General features: G+C 42.7%; 2 protein-coding genes across 5 annotated transcripts in view; both read left to right on the top strand.

Annotated features, from left to right (window-relative positions):
• The window catches only part of Dock8 (dedicator of cytokinesis 8), a 214,902-nt gene that overhangs the window by 191,862 nt on the left and 3,886 nt on the right, over positions 1-19,154 (top strand). For all 4 annotated transcript variants that reach the window (XM_076846038.1, XM_076846035.1, XM_076846037.1 and 1 more), the window contains 3 exons: positions 3,963-4,199; positions 6,715-6,858; positions 8,076-8,182. In XM_076846038.1, coding sequence (XP_076702153.1) covers positions 3,963-4,199; positions 6,715-6,858; positions 8,076-8,182 — 488 coding nt within the window. The remainder of the gene's footprint in view (positions 1-3,962; positions 4,200-6,714; positions 6,859-8,075; positions 8,183-19,154) is intronic.
• LOC143390958 (Golgi apparatus membrane protein TVP23 homolog B-like) lies at positions 11,535-12,062 on the top strand. The gene is made up of 2 exons (XM_076843447.1): positions 11,535-11,855; positions 11,982-12,062. Exons 1-2 carry the CDS (start codon positions 11,535-11,537, stop codon positions 12,060-12,062), a joined length of 402 nt encoding a protein of 133 aa, XP_076699562.1.

The following is a 19,154-nucleotide window of genomic DNA, read 5'->3' as shown; positions in this document are numbered from 1 at the left end:
CAAAAAGAACCACCAGGTTCTTGAGTCCCCTTATGCTACCCTAAGAATACAAAATGACCTCCCTCTGTCTGAATTGACTCACCAGTCATTTAAAAGCAACCAAACATTTTTGTCTAAGGGCTCCATTATAGATTTATTAGGTCTTTAATTCCACCCCTGCCCCTGCCCCCAGTACTAGGGATTTAACCAAGGGACATCCTATCCCTAAGCTGCATCCCAAGCCCTTTCGGTAAATATTTATTTTGACACAGGGATTTCATTAGGTTTCCAGGTAGGCCCTGAATTTGCAGTCTTCCTGCCTCAGCCTCCCCAGTAGCAGGAATTACAGGTGTGCACAACCACACCCAGCAACTGATTAGGTCTGCAAGAAAACATACTCAAAGGCATGAATCACAACAGGAGCTTTCATTTATCAAGTCCCAACTGGAACTGGGGACGTAGCTCAGTGATAGAGTGCTTTTCTAGCATGCGGGAGGCCCTGGGTTCAATCCCCAGTATCAGAAAGAAAGGAAAAAAAGCACCCACAGTGTTCCTGGCACTGCATCAGACCCTTTGTCATCCTTTCATTTCATTCCCAAACAGCCCTCAAAAATAGGCTTTGTTGGGGCTGGGGATGTGGCTCAAGTGGTAATGCACTCGCCTGGCATGCACAGAGCACTGGGTTCGATCCTCAGCACCACATAAAATAAAAAATAAAGATGTTGTGTCCACTGAAAACTGAAAAATAAATATTAAAAAATATTCTCTCTCTCTCTCTCTCTCTCTCTCTCTCTCTCTCTGTCTTTAAAAAAAAAAAGTTTTAAAAATAGGCTTTGTTGTTTCTGTTTCCAGATATGAAAACTGAGGTAACAGAAATGTTGGGCAATTTTCCAAGAATATCAAAGTGACAGAGTCAATACTCCAACGTGGGGTCTGTCATGCCCAAACCCACATGACTACTCTTTACTGGCTTTCTATAAGCTCTTTAGACTCTCAATTTACAACATGTTTTAAAAAAATGTAGACTTCTGCCTGACATCTATTTTTTCCCATACTTTTATCAGTCATTGTAATTGTACATAACAGTGGGGTTTGTTGTTACATATTTGCACATGCCCGCAATGTAATGATATAATTTGGCCAATGTCATTCCCCTGACTGTATTTAAAGGTATCTTTCTTTAGGCTGCAGGTACTCCTTCCAGCCGAGTGAGTGCAGGATCTCTGTGCTGTTGGAGAAATGACAAACAGGGCTTGACCTTCAGTTTTCCCATGTTTATCCCAGGCTATTCCATTTCACCCCATCTACGTGCACCTCAATACAACTCTGATGCTTACCACCCAGAATTAGCCTCAAACTCCACAAGGCTCAGTCCTCCATTGAATTCGAGGCACTCAGCCACCGAGCCATATCCCCAGCCCTATTTTGTATTTTATTTAGAGATAGGGTCTCACTGAGTTGCTTAGTGCCTCGCTTTTGCTGAGACTGGCTTTGAACTCATGATCCTCCTGTCACAAACTATCGAGCTGCTGGAATCACAGGCGTGTGCCATAGCACCTTGCCCACATTTCTAACTAGCTACAAATTTAGGAGTTCCCATGACACCTCTAAGGTCAGATAATTCACTAGAATGACTCACAGAACTCAAGAAATGCCATTCTTCTGATTACAGACATACAATGAAGGGCACACATAGGCGAAGGTCTGAGATAGAGCACATAGTTTCTGTGCCCTTGCTGAGTAGAATCCAGGCACAGTACTCTGCCAGCACATCACTGAGTTCGCCAGCCAGGAAGTTCCACTGAGTCTCTGGGTGACCAGTTTTTATTGAGGTTTCATGACATAGGTGTGTTTGAATAAATCAGTAGCCACATGATAAAACACACTGTCCAGCCCCTCCCCCTTCTCAGAGCTCAGGCAGGCCCAAAGTTCCAGCAGTCTGATCATAAGATTGGTCTTTTTGGTGACCACCTGAAGCTATTCATAAGGCCAAGGCTGGTCACCTCATTAGCATAACAAAGACTCCTGTCACTCAGGAAATTCCAAGGGTTTTTGAAGCTCTGTGGAGAAAACAGGGACAAAGAGCCAACATATTCTTTATCTTGCCACAGGGGGAGAACTGCCCGCCCAGTCCACTTCACAGCACATATGCTGTTCTGGGCTGCTGGAAATAATGCAGTGCAGGTGCTACAAAGGGCTAGGGACAGGGGACACTCACCATCTGATAGCACTGTATGTGAACTGTGAACCATCCAGACTCCTCCCTCAGCTCTGTCTTCTGGGATGTTATGAAGATGATGCAAATAGGGAGGAACTAGCCATATTTCAGAGTTTGCTTTTCTTCTACATTTTTCAGAATATTTGCTCATTTAAGATACATTCCTAGCCTAGACTTGAAAATAGTAACTGTGATAAGAGTTGAACTACACTTTAGACAGAAATATCTGGAGCCCTTGGATTGGCTGAGTGGCCCAGAGCAATCTGTGCATAGTGTAAATTATACAGAATTACCACTGACCTCAAGATTCACCACTAACACAAGGACCACGTCTCCCCTCTTCTTAAATCCCCAAGGTGGGTTATGAGAGCTTGGATGAGAACCTAAATCCAGAATCACAACCAGATTTCATTATACTAAATAGTGATTCACAGTCTGAGGTCAGTGACCCCACCCGTCCACTCCCCTGGAGCATCTGTGCCCACTGCCATTCTTTTTCTTTCTTTCTTTATTTTTTAAAGATGCCTTTCTGCTGCATAGTGGTGCACACCTGTAATCCCAACAACTCAGGAAGCAGAGGCAGGAGGATGGCAAGTTGGATGGAGGTTAGCCTCAGCAACTTAGCAAGACCCTGCCTCAAAAATAAAAAAATAAAAAGGACAGGGGATATAACTCAGTGATAGAGCACCTGAGGGCTCAATCCCCAGTACCACAAAAAAATAAAAATAAAGATACTTTCTTAATTAATAAGCACCTTTTTCACTGTGTGTGTGGGGACACATGCATATGAGTGTGTTTAAATGTTGCATATACAGTTAAATTCAATGTTTTAGTTTTAGTTCTTTAAGTTTCGTAGATATGTGTAGTCACAATCATGATACATCACTCCAAAACATTTCCCCATGCTGCTTTGTAGTGATTTTCTGTTTCCAGCCCTGACAGTCCCTCATCTGTATTCCATCTCTGTACCAGTGTCTCTTCCAAAAAGTACCCATGAGGAATCACACATAGCCCTTTGAGGCTGGCTTCTCTCACTTAGCATGGCCCATCTGGTGCATCCATAGTGTTCTGGTTCAGTCCTGCCTACTGATGAATACTATTCTCCTCTCTTCCTGTGCCACTGTTTGTTTATCCCTTTGGTTTGGTTTATTTCTATTTTTGTCTGATGAATAATGTGACTATCGACATTTTTGTACAGGGTTTTGTGTGGCCATAAGTTTTCATTTCTCTTGAACACCCATGTAGGTAGAAGTGGGATCGCAGGGCTGAGGGCCAGTTCATTAACTATATGAGAAGTTGCTAACCTGTTTTGCCGGGTGGCTGTGTCTCCTGCATCCCCTGATCTGTGCATGAAAGTTTCAGCTGCTCTCGGTCCCTGCCAGCACTTGGTACTATTAGTTTTCTTAGTGTGACCATGCACACTTTCTAAGTGTGTTACAGTCATGGTAACTCTGGAAAATAAAGCTTGGCTCTTAGGAATAGCAGTTTGCAAATCTCCAGTCTGAGGCTTCTGTTGGATGGGTCTGCTCTGCTTGGAAAGAGCAGCTGGAGTTGCAGACTCTTCCCACAGGCACATTCCTCTCCTCTTCCTCATGGCCCTTTCTTTCCCTGGGGTGGAAAGGAGGAGCTGCCGGTTCTGAATGCTCCCTTGATGCGCTCAGCCCCAGTAGCTTCCACGCGCTGTGTTCCAGCACGCCCTTCGGTGTGTCTTGGATCCTCTTTGCAGAATGGCTCATCTCCTCCTTCCCCTTGCCTCTCCCTCCAGGCCTACATACAGATCACTTTTGTGGAGCCTTACTTTGATGAGTATGAGATGAAAGACAGGGTAACCTACTTTGAGAAGAATTTCAACCTGCGGAGGTTCATGTACACCACCCCCTTCACCCTCGAGGGACGGCCTCGTGGAGAGCTGCACGAGCAGTACCGGAGGAACACGGTCCTGACCACCATGCACGCCTTTCCCTACATCAAGACCAGGATTAGCGTCATCCAGAAGGAGGAGGTAATGTGCCCAGAGGGGAACAGCCACCATGAAGGAGTGGGCCTGGGTGCCCCCCCCAGGACACACACAGCTGAGCACTCCCTCAAGGAAGGCTGGAGTGGAACATGAAGAGGGGGACACACTTAAAATACTGTGCTTGACCCAGCAGCTCAGGAGGCTGAGTCGGGAGGATCTCAAGTTCAAAGTGAGGTGCTAAGCAACTCAGTGAGACCCTGTCTCTAAATAAAATTCAAAATAGGGCTGGGGGTGTGGCTGAGTGGTTGAGTGCCCCTGAGTTTAATCCCCAGCCACCCCCTTCCCCAAAAAAAAGCAACAACAATACTATGATTAAGCCATACCCTCATGATGCCAGGGAATCCCATTTAGGCATGTACGTGTTTTATAGCCCTGTTTTATATTAACTATTCAATACTTTAGAGCTATATCTCTAGTGTAAATACGTTTACATATTTAATTGCAATGTTTAATATTCATTTCTATTTTAAATATGTACTTAAGTAAAATGTATATACAGTTGTCCCTTCATATCCTCCACAGCCATCCAGTCAACCAACCACAGACTGCAATACTGGGGGAGAATCATTGCATCTATACTGAACACGAACAGACTTTTTTCTCCTCACTATTCCCTAAACAATATGCTTTGACTCTATTTACATAGCATTTGCACTGGGTTAGGTACTATAAGTCATCTAGAGATGGTTTAAAGTAAGGAAGTATGTACACAGACTATACCATTTTATGGGAAGGGCTTGAGCATCGTCAGATTTTGGTATGGGAATGGGTATCCTGGAACCAATCCCTATGGGATAAATTATTTAAATTTTAAATATTTTATGTAAAATTTTTAATACCTAAAAGCTTATAAATGATTTAGGCATAGTTTTTTGTTAATTATGGGAGACAGGTGCCTAAGTGAGCAACCCCATGGAGTTAGTGGCGTGTTATTGGAAGAGACCATGAGACAAGTGAACCAACTGATTTCTAGTCCACGCTTCTTCCTGTGACTTTGCACGAGCTACTTGTCCCCAGTTTCTTCATCTATTTATTGGCAGAAAAGACCTCTGTGTTCAGAAGACTGTTGACCTGTTTTAATAGGACTGATCAAAAAAAATCCGCAATGCTGGACTTGGTAGCATAGCCCTATAATTCCAGCAACTCTGGAGGCTGAGGCAGGAGGAATACTAGTTCAAAGCCAGCCTCAGCAACTTAGCGAGGCCCTATGTAATTTAGCAAGACCCTATCTTAAAATGAAAAGGGCTGGGAATGTGGCTCAGTAGTTAAGTACCCCTGGGTTTAATCCCCAGTTTAAAAAAAAAAAAAGGAAAGAAAAAAAGAAAGTTCTTAAACCACAGAATTGTTCAAAATTATATGCTTTAAGCATTTTATTTTTCTTTAAAACAGCTACATGTACCTATACATGTCATCTTTTTTTATATAGTGACACAACCTTCTCTGATTATGGGTTCACTGATCACAATTCATCATTGTCTTTCTTGTATAAACCACACCCATACTGCATTGTCCATGATTTTCTGTAAAGAAGAATGAGGCCTTAAAGATTCTTGTTCAACAGTATGAGAGTAGAAAGCTTCTAGATTTTTATGATTTATTCCCCTAGCCTTTTATAGTTGTCTTGAGCACACCTAATATGACAGGAATTTTTATAACAGCTCACTTTCATGTTGTCTTGCCCAAGCACTCAGCTCAGTTTTCTTAGAAACAAAACTCTTTCTCTATCCACACCCATAGTTCATCAGTTTAGGCTTTATTTAATTAGATTAGGTCATTAAAATAACAAGTAAAACAGGCATGCATCATCAAGTCGGTGAGCAGTAGATGGCTTGTGAATATCCACTTCATTGGGCAAGCACAGCAATGGCTGAGCCCACCAGCCAATGTTGAGTAAGACAACCGTGTCAGCGAAGGGGATTCACAAAGGGCACAGAGAGCATGACCTGGGGACTCAGTCAACAGGAGGTGGGTTTGGAAGGCATTCTGTGTTTCTTATTGTTTTGACTTTTGAACACTAAATTATTCTAGGCATAGCACAGAAATAACTTGAGTACCTCACTGAAGGCCTCTGTCCAAATGGGGTCACATTCAGAGCTACTGGAGGTTAGGACTTCAACATAGGAATTTGGGGGATAGGATTTAACCCATTACATTCAGGATCAGAATGGAAAGAACATATGAATGCAGACATAATAGGACCTTGCTATTGACTGCCTGTGTCGTTTTATAGAACTTAAGCCTATAAATCCCCCTTTGAGTATAAAATGGACAGAATGGGAAAATTGTTTAAAAGAATAAATTTTAAATGTATATAAAGTTCCTGGAACATGGTAAGTACTCTGGACACGTTAGGTCCTTCCTTCATTTAAACCTATTAAGATTACTCAGAAAGTCTTCGCTGCTTCTGCAAATCCAGGTGCCCTCTCTGTTATAGCTCCAGGTTTGTTCATGGCTTGTGAGATCAGACAGTAACTTCCCCACATTTGTGTCTTATGCTCAGTTTGTTTTGACTCCAATGGAAGTTGCCATTGAAGACATGAAGAAGAAGACCCTGCAGTTAGCAGTGGCCATTAACCAGGAGCCCCCTGATGCGAAGATGCTTCAGATGGTGCTTCAAGGCTCTGTAGGAGCCACTGTAAATCAGGTAACAGGCAAGCTGGCGGCAGCTCCTCTAGTTCTCAGTGTTTTGGTTGTGGTGTCTACCTCCTTCCTTGGGGTTGATAAGTCTGATCAACGTACAAACAATGTTTCTAAATTTAAACTGAACACTCTGTGGTTTAGAAGACTTTTAGGAGGCCTCTTTTTTTTTGTTGTTTAACAACTTAAGGTAGAAAAGAAATCCTAGAGATAAGCGGACCGGGTTTAAGGAACGCCACATCAGGGCCAGACCTGGCAATATGATCCAGGAGTGGGGTCCTGTTGAAGAGAGCTTCGTCATGCCCTGTGTAGGCAAGGTTGTTTCAGGACAACCTGAAGGAGAGAGGAGCAAAGGCTTAGACCATCCAGCTCCTGGATCAGTCACCATATGAACTGACAGGCCAAGGGCCTTGACAGTAAGGCGTTCCTGGGAATCAGGCTCCTTAGGTCACTTCAGACCCGACTAGACCTTCTCAGACTTCTTAGAATTCTAATTCCTAAACTCAGCATGGGACTAAGCCTGTCTCAAATGGAGGGAGGTACTAGCCTAGAACTCTCTATTCAGTGGGCCCCCTTAATGTCAGTTCTAGATGCTCCCTTGTCCCACCCTCCACACTCAGAAATTCAAGGCACATCGTGATTCTTTACTCACTGAACACATTCTCCATCTGAGGATTCATAGCAAAATTCTGAGTCCACTTAACATCAAGAGAGCCGAAACAACTAGAGGAGAAATGACTGTTACCTTTCCAAGATCAGAAAATAATTAGGAAGATTTTGTTTTTGTAAGTGCCCATCCTTTGATGAAAATAGAAGACTCGGTAAACCCACAGCCACGGACTATCTGAGTACTGTACAGCTCTCCAACTCTAGCTGGCACTTGTGCAAAATGATGTCAACACTAGGGTAACCAGATAAGTGGGTATGAGCAGAGAGATAAGGCAATTTTTAGAAAAACTGGAAGCACATAACTTTTGATGCATTTGCTTTACCTTTATGTATCAAGGAAAGCCTGTTTATACCTGTGAGTATTCTCCTAAAACTTAGGATTCCTCCTAAGGAATCAGAGTTACCTGAGAAGCTCAAGACCTTCCTTGACTTTTTGTTTTAGTCAAACCAACTACAAAATTAAATGTTAAAACTAAGAAGCCACTCCAACATTTTCTCCAAATAATGTAATTTTCTTTCCAATATCAATATTGTTTTCTTACTTTTTTCCATCAGGGACCACTGGAAGTAGCCCAAGTGTTCTTGGCCGAAATTCCAGCTGACCCAAAACTCTATCGACATCACAACAAGTTGAGGTTATGCTTTAAGGAATTCATAATGCGGTAAGAATGGAAATGGGTGGGAATTTCAGAACAGCAGTGGTTCTCTAAATGTGTTCCCCATACCACATCTTTAGTATCACTTGAGAACCTACTAAAAAGATAAAATGGTGCTGGAGGTATAGCTCAGTGGTAGAACATTTACCTAGCATGCACAAGACTCTGGGCTTAATCTCCAGCACTGCAAATATAGAAAGGGAGGGAGGGAGGGAGGAAGGGAGGGAAGGAAGGAAGGGAGGGAGAGAGGGAGGGAGGGAGGAAGGAAGGAGTCTCAGGCACCTCTCACTTACCCAATCCCATACTCTGGGGTAGGTTCCAGCAATTTCTGCATTAAAAGTTCTGCTGGGGACTGGAGTTGTGGTTCAGTGGTAGAGCACTTGCCTAGCACATGTGAGGCACTGGGTCCAATCCTCAGCACCACATAAAAATATTTAAATGAAATAAAGCATATATTTTAAAAAGTCCTACTGGGTGATGCTGATGTGCGCTGAAGTTTGAGAACCACTGCAGTAGAGCAGTACTACATCTACTACTAATAAGTAATTTATACTTAAACTGTGAAGTGCCATTTTATGTCTGCAATGTCATGTATGCTTCACAATCACAGTGTAAAACAGGTACATCATCATCCTCATTTTACAAAAGAGGAATCAGAGATTCAGAGATGGGATGTGATTTCACTTACAGTCACATAGCCATAGGCTGAGTTGAGTTCAAACCAGGTATTCTGCATTGAGTTCTGAGTTGAGTTCAAACCAGGTATTCTGCATCTGAATAGTCCACATTTCCACCGATGTTCTGATAGTCCACTGATGCATTGGAGTCCCAGAAGTTCTTAGCATTGACAATTTTTGTAATTTCCCAAATCATACATAACTTTTTAAAAACTGAGAAAGAGATACTGCCTCAAATTGAGAGGTAAAGGTAAGGTTCTCAAGCTGCAAAAGTGTCATCCTGAAGACACTTCCCCTTATCACACAGGCCTCATCTCTGCTTCTAAATTCTGCAGTGGAACTGGCTTCCAGAGCAGCTGGGTCAGCCTGGACAGGAAATAGGTCTTGGCACAGTCTTGGAATCTCTTAGAATATAGACAGGTGTATTGCATCTCTGAGACCTTAAAAGAATTACTAGGAAGGATGTGATGGCATTTCACCTACAAGAGAAAAGGACGTCAGAAAAATGTATGCCAATGTTTTTTTTTTTTATCTAGAATCTTAGAGCAGCAGTTGTGATTTGGATATGAAGTGTCTCCTAAGAGCTCCTGTATTAATGTAGGAATGTTCAAGGAGAAATGGTTGGATTAGGGGAACCATAACCTTATCACTCCATCTTAATTTGAATATGGACAAACTGGGTGATAACTGTAGGCAGGTGGGACATGGCTGGAGGAGGTGGGTCACTTGGAATGTGACCTGGAAGGGTTCATCTTCCCTGTGACCTTTTTTCTCTTGCTCTCTCTGCTTCCTGGCCACCATGATGTTGTCCCTCACCTTGGGCCCAGAACAATGGGGTCAGTCAACCATAGACTAACCCTCTGAAACTATGAGCTCAAAATAAACTTTTCCTCCTCTAAATTGTTCTTGTCAGGTATTTTTGTCACAGAAACAAGAAGCTGACTAACACCATAGAATATAAAGGATAGGAATAAGCTTACCTGACAGAATGAGGAGAAGAGAGGCCAAAAGTTAAAGTTCGTTAAATTCATTGAAAACTCATCAGGATGCTGAGGTTGGAAATATGGCTTCAAAGGTTGCAGTGGTCCAGGGCTCTCTGGACTCCTGACCTGTGAAATCTTTAATGAGTACTTTCTGTGACCCAGGTATGATATTAGGGGAACAAGAGCAGGGAGCATCTGTTCTTGATGACCGTCCACACCTCCACACAGTCGAATAACAACACAAAGCAGCCTGCACTAAGAACGCTAAGTGTTCTAAATGTAGGACTACAGAGATCAGAAAAGGCAGGTCCACCACAGAATGGAGTGATTAGAACAGGCTTTGTGGAAAAACTCCACTTAAACCTTGTCTTGAATATCTGTCTGGAAGAAAGGGGGTAGAGGGAAGAGGAAGCCATTACTGGTAATTGGACCATCATGACCGCAAGACTTGGAGTCAGGAATGCCGACGGTGCTTCTGGGCTCCTCTCAGTCCTGCTAGAGCAGCATGTTCTTGAAAGCCTGCCAGGACAGGAAGCAAAGATCAGAGAGGCGACAATATTAGTAAACAGGACTTTGCATACAGTTTAAATGTAAAGGGAAGCTTATTAGGGAAGAAGTGGTTTTCCTTTTGCTTATAGTTCAAACTGATTTCCTGCACTACATCTTCAATCTAATATCTTGTGGGTGTGATCATCTCCGGGACTCCACCTGGTTAAATGTATCTAAGAAATCCTTATTGAACTCACATACCTAATTAGCTCCCAGCCCCAGAAAAAGTTACTACAAATGGAGCTGAGAAAAACTAGTCTCAGGCAAGAGACACAAAAGACAATGGGGTTTTCTAGAAATGGTCCTTTAATGAAGTTATATATTTAGTTTTGGGAGATGTTATCTTTCTCCCAATATGGCCTGCAAAAAATGCTAAATTTGGGGCTGGGCACGGTGGCATATGTCTATAATCCCAGCAGCCTGGGAGGCTGAGGCAGGAGGATCTTGAGTTCAAAGCCAGCCTCAGCAACGGAAAGATGCTAAGCAACTCAGTGAGACCCTGTCTCTAAATAAAATATAAAATAGGGCTGAGGATGTGGCTCAGTGGTCAAGGGCCCCTGAGTTCAATCCCTGGTACTCCCTACCCCCCAAAAAGCTGAATTTTTAAAATTGAATTCACCATTTGAAATGCTATTCTCCACCCCTCTCAGTGATGATTCCCATCCTGATGAGACCAGACTGTATGCCCACTTTCCTGGCTGCCCTTGGCCTGTGGCATTGTTCTGGGAATGCCAGGAGACCATCAGTGCTTCCCAAACTTCCCTGCACTACACAGCACCTGGTCTTGTCAAAACACAGATCCTGATTTAGTAGGTCTGAGACTGGGGCTTGAGTCTGCACTTCTGATCAATTCCCAGGTGCTGATGCTACAGCTGTATGGATGAGACTGAATAAGAGAGGCTGTAGAGTTTGCTTGATTGCATCCCTTTCACATTTTTACCCTCCCCAGTTAAATCCCTCAGGCCATCTCTATTGTCACTGGCCTCTTTTTCCTTCCCCATCTTCCCTTCAAAAAAGTAAATGTGCTCAAACTGCTACTCCTCCAACCAACATCAGCAAACCCTGAGCACGGCTTCCTGCCACATGTATGGGGAGACGAAGTCCCAATAAAAATGGGACAAGCTGAAGTGGGGCTGGCACAGGGTTACCATGTTGTCTCAGGACAGCAATGATGACACTGAAGATGTTTCATTGCTTGATGCAGAAGAAGAGACAACTGATAGACCAAGAAAATCCAAAATCCGACATCAAGTGGCATTATTTCTCCATTTGTTCTTCCGAGTCAGTGCCATTATAGTCTACCTTCTCTGTGAATTGCTCAGCAGCAGCTTTATTGCCTGTATGGTGACAATTATCTTGTTGTTGTCATGTGACTTTTGGGCAGTGACAGGTAAACTGATGGTAGGCCTCCGGTGGTGGAATCATATTGATAATGATGGAAAGAATCATTGGGTGTTTGAGTCCAGAAAGGCATCTCCTCAGGAGAATAAAACTGTTTCAGAGGCTGAATCAAGAATCTCTTGGTTAGGACTAATTGCCTGTCCAGTGCTGTAGGTGATATTTGCCTTTAGTGCTCTCTTCTCCTTCAGAGTGAAGTGGTTGGCTGTGGTTATCATGGGTGTGGTACTACAGGGTGCCAACCTGTATGGTTACATCAGGTGCAAAGCGGGCAGCTGAAAGAATTTAACCAGCATGGCTATCTCGTATCTTTGAAACCAGTTTTTAAAAAAAACACTGAAATGAACAGAGAGAAAGCTTATGTTCTCTGTGATATTGGGGAATGGGCGAAGAGATTCTTGATTATGAACTGTTTAGAGCTCAGTCCAGTTGCATAGAGAAACATTGTTTTTTTGTTTGTTTGTTTTGTTTTCACTTACAAAGTTACTATGAAAACTGTTTTCTTTTTTTAAACAAAGTTTTTATTTTCTTTTTCTAGTAGTTGAGGCTGGGAAGTATGATGATATCACTAGAAACATTGTCAGAATTTATTTTATGGTGTACATATGTATGCATATAGTAATATATCAGTATATCCCAAATTAATGTGTTAGTTGACATATGTTACAGAGATATTTGCATTTTGATCCATAGAATATAGGATATTCTTAGTCTATCTCAAAGGTATGTGTGTTTACATACTATTTCTATAGATTATTTTCAGAAGTAAGTTGATTCCATGATTAAGAGTAAGCACTTGGCTTGTGTATGAGTTAAAAAGTTAGAAAAAATTGTTAATTTTAAATATATACTTCATGTTGAAATTGCTTACCTTAGACATGCACAAGTGAAAACCAAATTCAGGCTGGTAGTGTCAACTAGTTTCTAAGATTTTCTTTTATTTTTATACTTAAGGCCTAAATAATAAATGGAATCTTTATAGTTTATGTTTAGGGATACCCAGGGATTGCTGCTATTCTATTTATTTTATACAAAGGATAGTCAGATTTTTATTTTGGAACTTCCTGGAGACTCTTTGGTGGTCTTTGGACTAATAAAATCTTTTAGTACTAAATTAATATTATTCTTATGTCATAGTAAGAATAATCATTTAAATACTTGGCATAATAAATGCCTAGTGACATTTTATTTTATGAATCTTTTTTCTTGCTATAATGGGAATATTGTAAATCATACATTTGTATTAATAATATTTCTTAAACAAGGAAATATAGTTAACTGTAAACTAAACCAATCTACAAAGTATTGTAGGCATTTATAAAGTCTGTTGTAGGTACTGGAAACTTTGTTGGAGTCTTTTAATCAGCAGATTATGTTGTGAATGTATTTGTACATTGTTAAAATATTTTTAAAGATGTTTGTTTTAGTTGAGTAAATGTCTGTTGGAGTGATAGCTTGGAAGGTGCACAACTTTATATTTGTATAAAACTATTGTTTACAAAGCAAAAAAAAAAAAAAAAATGGGATGGGGCTGCAGTCAGAACCACAAGCCCTCTCACATTTCATCTGTCTCAACCCAGGTGACTTTTCCTCTACTTTATTTCATATAGATCAAAAGTGGGAGGTGAGGTGGTATAAATTCACTAAAACTCACCAACACTACACTTAAAATAGGTGAACGGTGGTATTATGTAGATTGTACCCTTAGTAAGTAGTAGATAAGTCAGTTGTGGTAGTGCACACCTATAATCCCAGCTACTCAGAAAGCGGAGGCAGGAGGGTTACAAATTCAGTCTCAGCAACTCAGTGAGACCCTAAGCGACTTAGCAAGACCCCCGTCTCAAAATGTAATAAAATTTTTAAAGAGCTGGATGGGGATTTGTGGTAGAACTGTGCAAGGTTCTGGGTTCAATCCCTAGTACTAAAAAAAGGAGAAGAAGTAAAAGAAAACAGTAGATGTGAAAACCTTCCCTTCTGCCCCCACCCCTGCTTTATTGCTTCTGACTCCAATCAAGAAGTTACAGCTGTTCAACGTGCAGAGTAACTGTTTTGTCAAGTGCATTTGTTGCCATCTCCCCACTCTGCTTTGGAGAGTAGAGGTGACAGGAATGGGAAGTGGGGGTTGAATTGCTCTCAGGCTTCCCCTTCAGTGAGCTCCAGCTTCCCACACACCTGGGCTGCCGATCAATAAGCCCAGAGTTCTGAGAGGTCCAAAGTGAGCCTACTGATGCAGAACTCATAGCGGAAACATGACCTTGCCAGGTCCACGTGGCTCGTTCTGCTGCCACCTGGCAGTGGCCTCTCTGACTCAGCTGTAGCGGAACCAGACACAGCCACAAAGAAGGCTGGCAGCTGACCTGCTGCAGCCAGCACTCCTCCAGCCAGGCCTGCTGTCCTTCACACGACTGCCAAGTGGGACCTCTGTCCTCTACTGCCTTTCCCTGAAGTAAAAGAGAACACCTCAGAAGCTCAGAAGCCAAGAGTTGCCATGCTCTGTCCCCTCCTGGCTCCCCAAAGCACCCAGACCCTTTTAGGCACTGCACTCTTTCTAAATTTTCTTCTTACATATCTGGATTTTTCTTCCTATAAAAACTAATTGATTTAATTTTTTAAAATTGTACCAGGGATTGAATCTAGGGGGACTTAACCACTGAGCAACATTCCCAGCCCTTTTTATATTTTGAGATAGGGTCTCACTAAGGTCTCACTGAGAGCCTTGCTAAGTCACTGAGTCTGGCTTTGAACTTGGGATCTTCCTGCCTCAGCCTCCTAGCCCCTTCCCACATGGAGATTACAGGTGTGACCCACTGCACTTGGCTAAATTTTATTTTAATATTTAAATCAAAGATAGCAGTACAGGTGCCCTTAAGAACAGTGTTTCAGATATTCTCCAAGAGAGCTCTGCTGCACAGGTACAGTTATTGAGTCAGAAAACAGGGTGATGAATGGCCATGGTTTTAAACTGGAATTAGGATCTATGAGAAAAAGAAGAAGGGATTTGCCCAAGTAGTACAAGGAAAGCCAAGAGCACATAGTGAGGGTGGAAGAGAAAAAAGTAAAGGGAAAAAGAGCTGAATATTTAGCGGGAAAGCAAATCTTTATCGTGAGAGGTTGCTCAGAAGCAGGTCAACAATGGGAATGTATAAGTGACTTGTCATTTTCCCAGGGCCATAGAGACTGCATTAATGAGTTAAAGATGCTAGGTAAAAAACTGAAAACCAAGTGGAATAGCTAATGTGCCTGTGGGCACGCCCCCACAAACACTCACACACGCACACACACACATACACAGGACTCTTCCCCCTTTCTCATCCCATCTGCAATGACTTTAAAGAGAAAACTCCATTTTGGCTGCAGTGTGACTCTCTTCTCCTCTCCTATCCCACCTCCCCTCCCCTCCTTGGACATGCTTTTGGTCCTCCTGCCCTCTTGCTTTCAGGATGGGGTCACCTTCCCAAGCCCATAGCCCTGACCTAGCCTCCTTCCCACAGTGGGCCACTGGGCTGCTGTACCTGTGCTGGGGAGGCAGCCATGTAGGCGCCTCTGGGGTGGCTCATCCAGAAGAGGTACAGATGGCTCCAGGGGGACAGCAGGAAATCAGGCCACAGCTACTCCCTGTCTGCCCTGGGGTCCACTCCCTGCCCCCACAATCGTGGGCTTTTGGTCATGTGCTTCCCCATCTGCAGGGAGGGGGTCACACAGGAAGAGTGACTTCCTTGAGCTGTGCACCCCTTTCACACTAAGGACTGACTCCGGGCTGTGCTGAAGGAGCATGTCCTTGGCTAGGTGCTCACACAATGACACCATTTCATCCCCGTGGACCATTTTATAAAGGAAATGAGGCAAAGAAAGGCAGCTGTGATTAGCCCTGCATTATACAGAAAGCAAAAGGCAGAACCAGGATTTAAACTGAGAATTTAAATGGGCCTCACATTGGACCAGGCTGCCCTTGACAGCTGGGGTAGACAGGTCAGGGTATAGGGGAGACGCAATGCAGGGGGCAGGTGGAGAAAGCCACTGAGATGGAACCTGTGGAGGTGGCGGTGCTCATGGGACTCTCACATCCACTGTAGCTTTCCCCATGGAAAGGTCAGGATTAGGATTCTTAAAGGAATTAAAAAAAAAAAATGCTTCGTTACCCAAAAGCTCTGGATCCCATATTACTGCAGCTGCAGGAGGAGTGGGAGCCACTGCTGAGCTTGTCTCATCTCCACCAGGTTCTCCCCTCATTTCAGCAGCTTTTTCTCACCAGGCCCCAAGTGGAGATTTGCTAGTTACCAGGAAGAATCTAAGAAAGGGAAAAGACTACAAATCGAGGCTCTAGAGGAAGGCGCTTCAGCTTGATACCAAGGCACTCGCCTGGATTTTAGTTAGACATGATAGTATTTCCCAGACAGCATGTGTGGGGTTGGTTAAGAGTGTGGACACTTGTGCTAGATTGCCAAGACCCAGATACCCATTCCACTTAACCAGCTGTGTGACTTTGGAAAACTTACCTCAGTTTTCCCAAATGTAAAATGAAAATAATAGTAGCTATCTTCCAGAGTTAGTGTCAGGATAAAATGAATTAATACAGGGCACTGATCAATTTGCATAGGAAACAGACTCAATCTGATTGAAATATAGAGAATGTCTACCATGACATCTGCCTCTATAATGTACCTTAGGATACAGAGGAGCTGATGAAACACACGGGCCTGAGAGCATCGGGATCTTTGGCTTATGTCCTGCCCAGTTGTTCTCACAGGTAGGTGAGACTCAACAGGGCACTTACCTCCTTTGCATCTTAGTTTCCCAACCATAAACTAGAGGAACTGGAATATAAAATTTCCATTGTTGGTGAGGATGCGAGTCCAGCATGGTCATACTGCACAAGTGGGTTTGGGGTTGGGTGTAATAGCAAAAATACTAAAAACAACATTGAACGTTCTGGGTTTTATCTATGTGTCCACCAGTTCCTGTCTAAGCATTTAATATGTTTTAACTCATTTAATCTCAACATTACTTTATGGGGTATTCTAGTATTATCTTCACATCACAGATGAAGAAACTAAGACACCAAGAGGTGAGATAACTGTTTTAATGTCACAAAGCCAGTAGGAAGCAAAGCAAGATTGGAAGTTGAACACTCTGGCTCCAGAGTCTGTCCTCTTAACTACGATGATTTGCTCTTCCTCTAGGAATTACATTCAGTTGCTAATAACACAATATAAGTAAGAATGACTTAAATAAGAAACTTATTTTTCTCTCACATAAAATAAGGCCAGAGATCAACACAGAGCTGTGTAATGGCCTTAAACAGTCATCAGAGCCCCCTGGCTCTCTCCATTCTTCTGTCCTGCTATCCTGGGGATAGCACACTCATTCTGATGGTCATGATTGGGCTGCTAGGGCTGCCATCGTCATGATTACTAATACGGGCGTAAAAATGAAACTTTTTCCAAAAAATTTTTAAATGTTCTTTAAAAATTTTCCAAGCGATTTCATCTTGTATCTCATCAGCCATGCCTACCTGAAAGGGAGGCTAGGAAACAGAACTTTCCAGATGGGTACTTTTCCTGGAGTTTGGTTACTAAGCAAGAAAGGGAATGGGAAATAGGAAAGCAACTAGCAACGTTCTGCCACATGGAGGGCAGATGCCTGGGCTGTGCTGAAGGAGCATTACAGAGGAAGGGGGCAGAGAGGGCCAGGGACCATCCTCTATGCAGGAGACAGCTGACTCCTTGTATGGTGACCCCAGAGAGTTGGCAACCACCTTATGGAGAACCAATTTGCTTCCCTTTCTAGTCCCCACCAACCTGGCTTCTGTAGGACTGTGACAGCTGGAAAACCCTGAGCACATTCATTTTTAGAAAATGCTGGGTTCAGGAAGCTTACCAAGGAAGGGAAGAGGCACAGAGTGTCTTCAATGGACATCCCCAAGTGAGAGCAGCACAGCTCAGGAGTCTGTGGACCGAATGAAAATGTCACAGATAAGACTGTTTTTACAAAATCGTTTGCACCATACATCGTTTCATGATCCTGTGTGCATTTCCCAAGAGATACGGCTATTCTCTAAGAGGGAAATTTAGTGCATAGTCTTCTTTAGTTTATGGATTTAAAATAACATAATAGAAATTATTTTAATTTTAGTAAAAGATCCTGGAGGATATAACCCAAATGGTAAAAAGAAAAAAATATATATAGCAAATATACATTTTTACAAATTATAAAAGTTGTTGAAATATAAAGTAATATCACTATATAAAATCGATATTTTAAATCTAGCTATTAATATTGCAAAACACCATGTTTCTCTGTTGCCATGTGACAGAGTACCCAAAGCTTAGCAGCTGAAAACAACAGCACTAACTTGTAATTGCTGTGTGTGGCTCTGGGCTTAGTGGAAGGTTCTTGCTCTGAGTGTCTCAGTTGCCATCAGTGGCTGGGGCTTGAGTGGCAGGTGGCTTCCTCTCTCCTGTGTGGTATCGGGCTGAGGTACTCCAACAGCCGCTTCTCCTCCCTCTACCTTCTCCCATCCTCCTTTCCAGCGTTGGCAGTTGCAGTTGATTGGACTCTTCACAGGATGGCTCAGTCCTGTGGCATGTGTCTAGATAGGGAGGGAGGAAGGGAAGCCACATTGCCTTTTCCTCCAGTCACACAGCATCACTTCCACCACATTCTGCACACAGAGGCAGCCATACAGGATCATCCACCTCTTGAAGCAGGAAATGGGCAAAGTTCTAGAACAGTGTATTCCTGTGGCCATTTTTGGAAAAGACACTCTGCCACACTATGGAAGCACGAATCTACCTTATCCTCACATCTTCTTTAACTCTCCCAACAATCCTAGGAGATTATAAAAGATTCTATCCCCATTTTCCATCCTGATAAAATTGAAGATGTCAGTGGTTCATGCTGCTAATGAGTAGAGTTGGTTTCAACCCTAGTCCTGTCTGCATATAAAACATTGAACCCAGTCTAGGACACAGGGTAGGAATCATATATGTTAGCTTGCTGTTACTACTACAAACAAAGAATACGGAGGGTTAATTCTGACAAACTTGTTACAGTAGACATCCACAAATTAGCAGTTACCTCCTGCAGACCTTGTCCCGTCTCTTGGAGTCTGCCAGTGTTGCTAACCTTGGCCTTGAAGTCATCCTGAGGCTGATTTTCTTTCACACATGGTGGTAGCTCATAACTGTTAGTTAAGGAGCAATAAAAAAATAATAAGGGGTGATATGGATTTCTCAGGATTCAAAGGCTATATAACCTCCCTCCCAGGTCTTCCCTAAAGCCTTTGATAAATAACTCTTTGGTATCCTACAATTTGCTTCAATTAATGTCAAACTTAAAAGATAGGTGAAAATCCAGTTAAGGGAGTTCTTT

This window comes from Callospermophilus lateralis, chromosome 2 (genome assembly GCF_048772815.1).
Source record: "Callospermophilus lateralis isolate mCalLat2 chromosome 2, mCalLat2.hap1, whole genome shotgun sequence".
Taxonomy (NCBI): Eukaryota; Metazoa; Chordata; class Mammalia; order Rodentia; family Sciuridae; genus Callospermophilus; species Callospermophilus lateralis.
The sequence above is the reverse complement of the archived record's forward strand: the minus strand, read 5'-3'. Positions and strand labels throughout refer to the sequence as shown.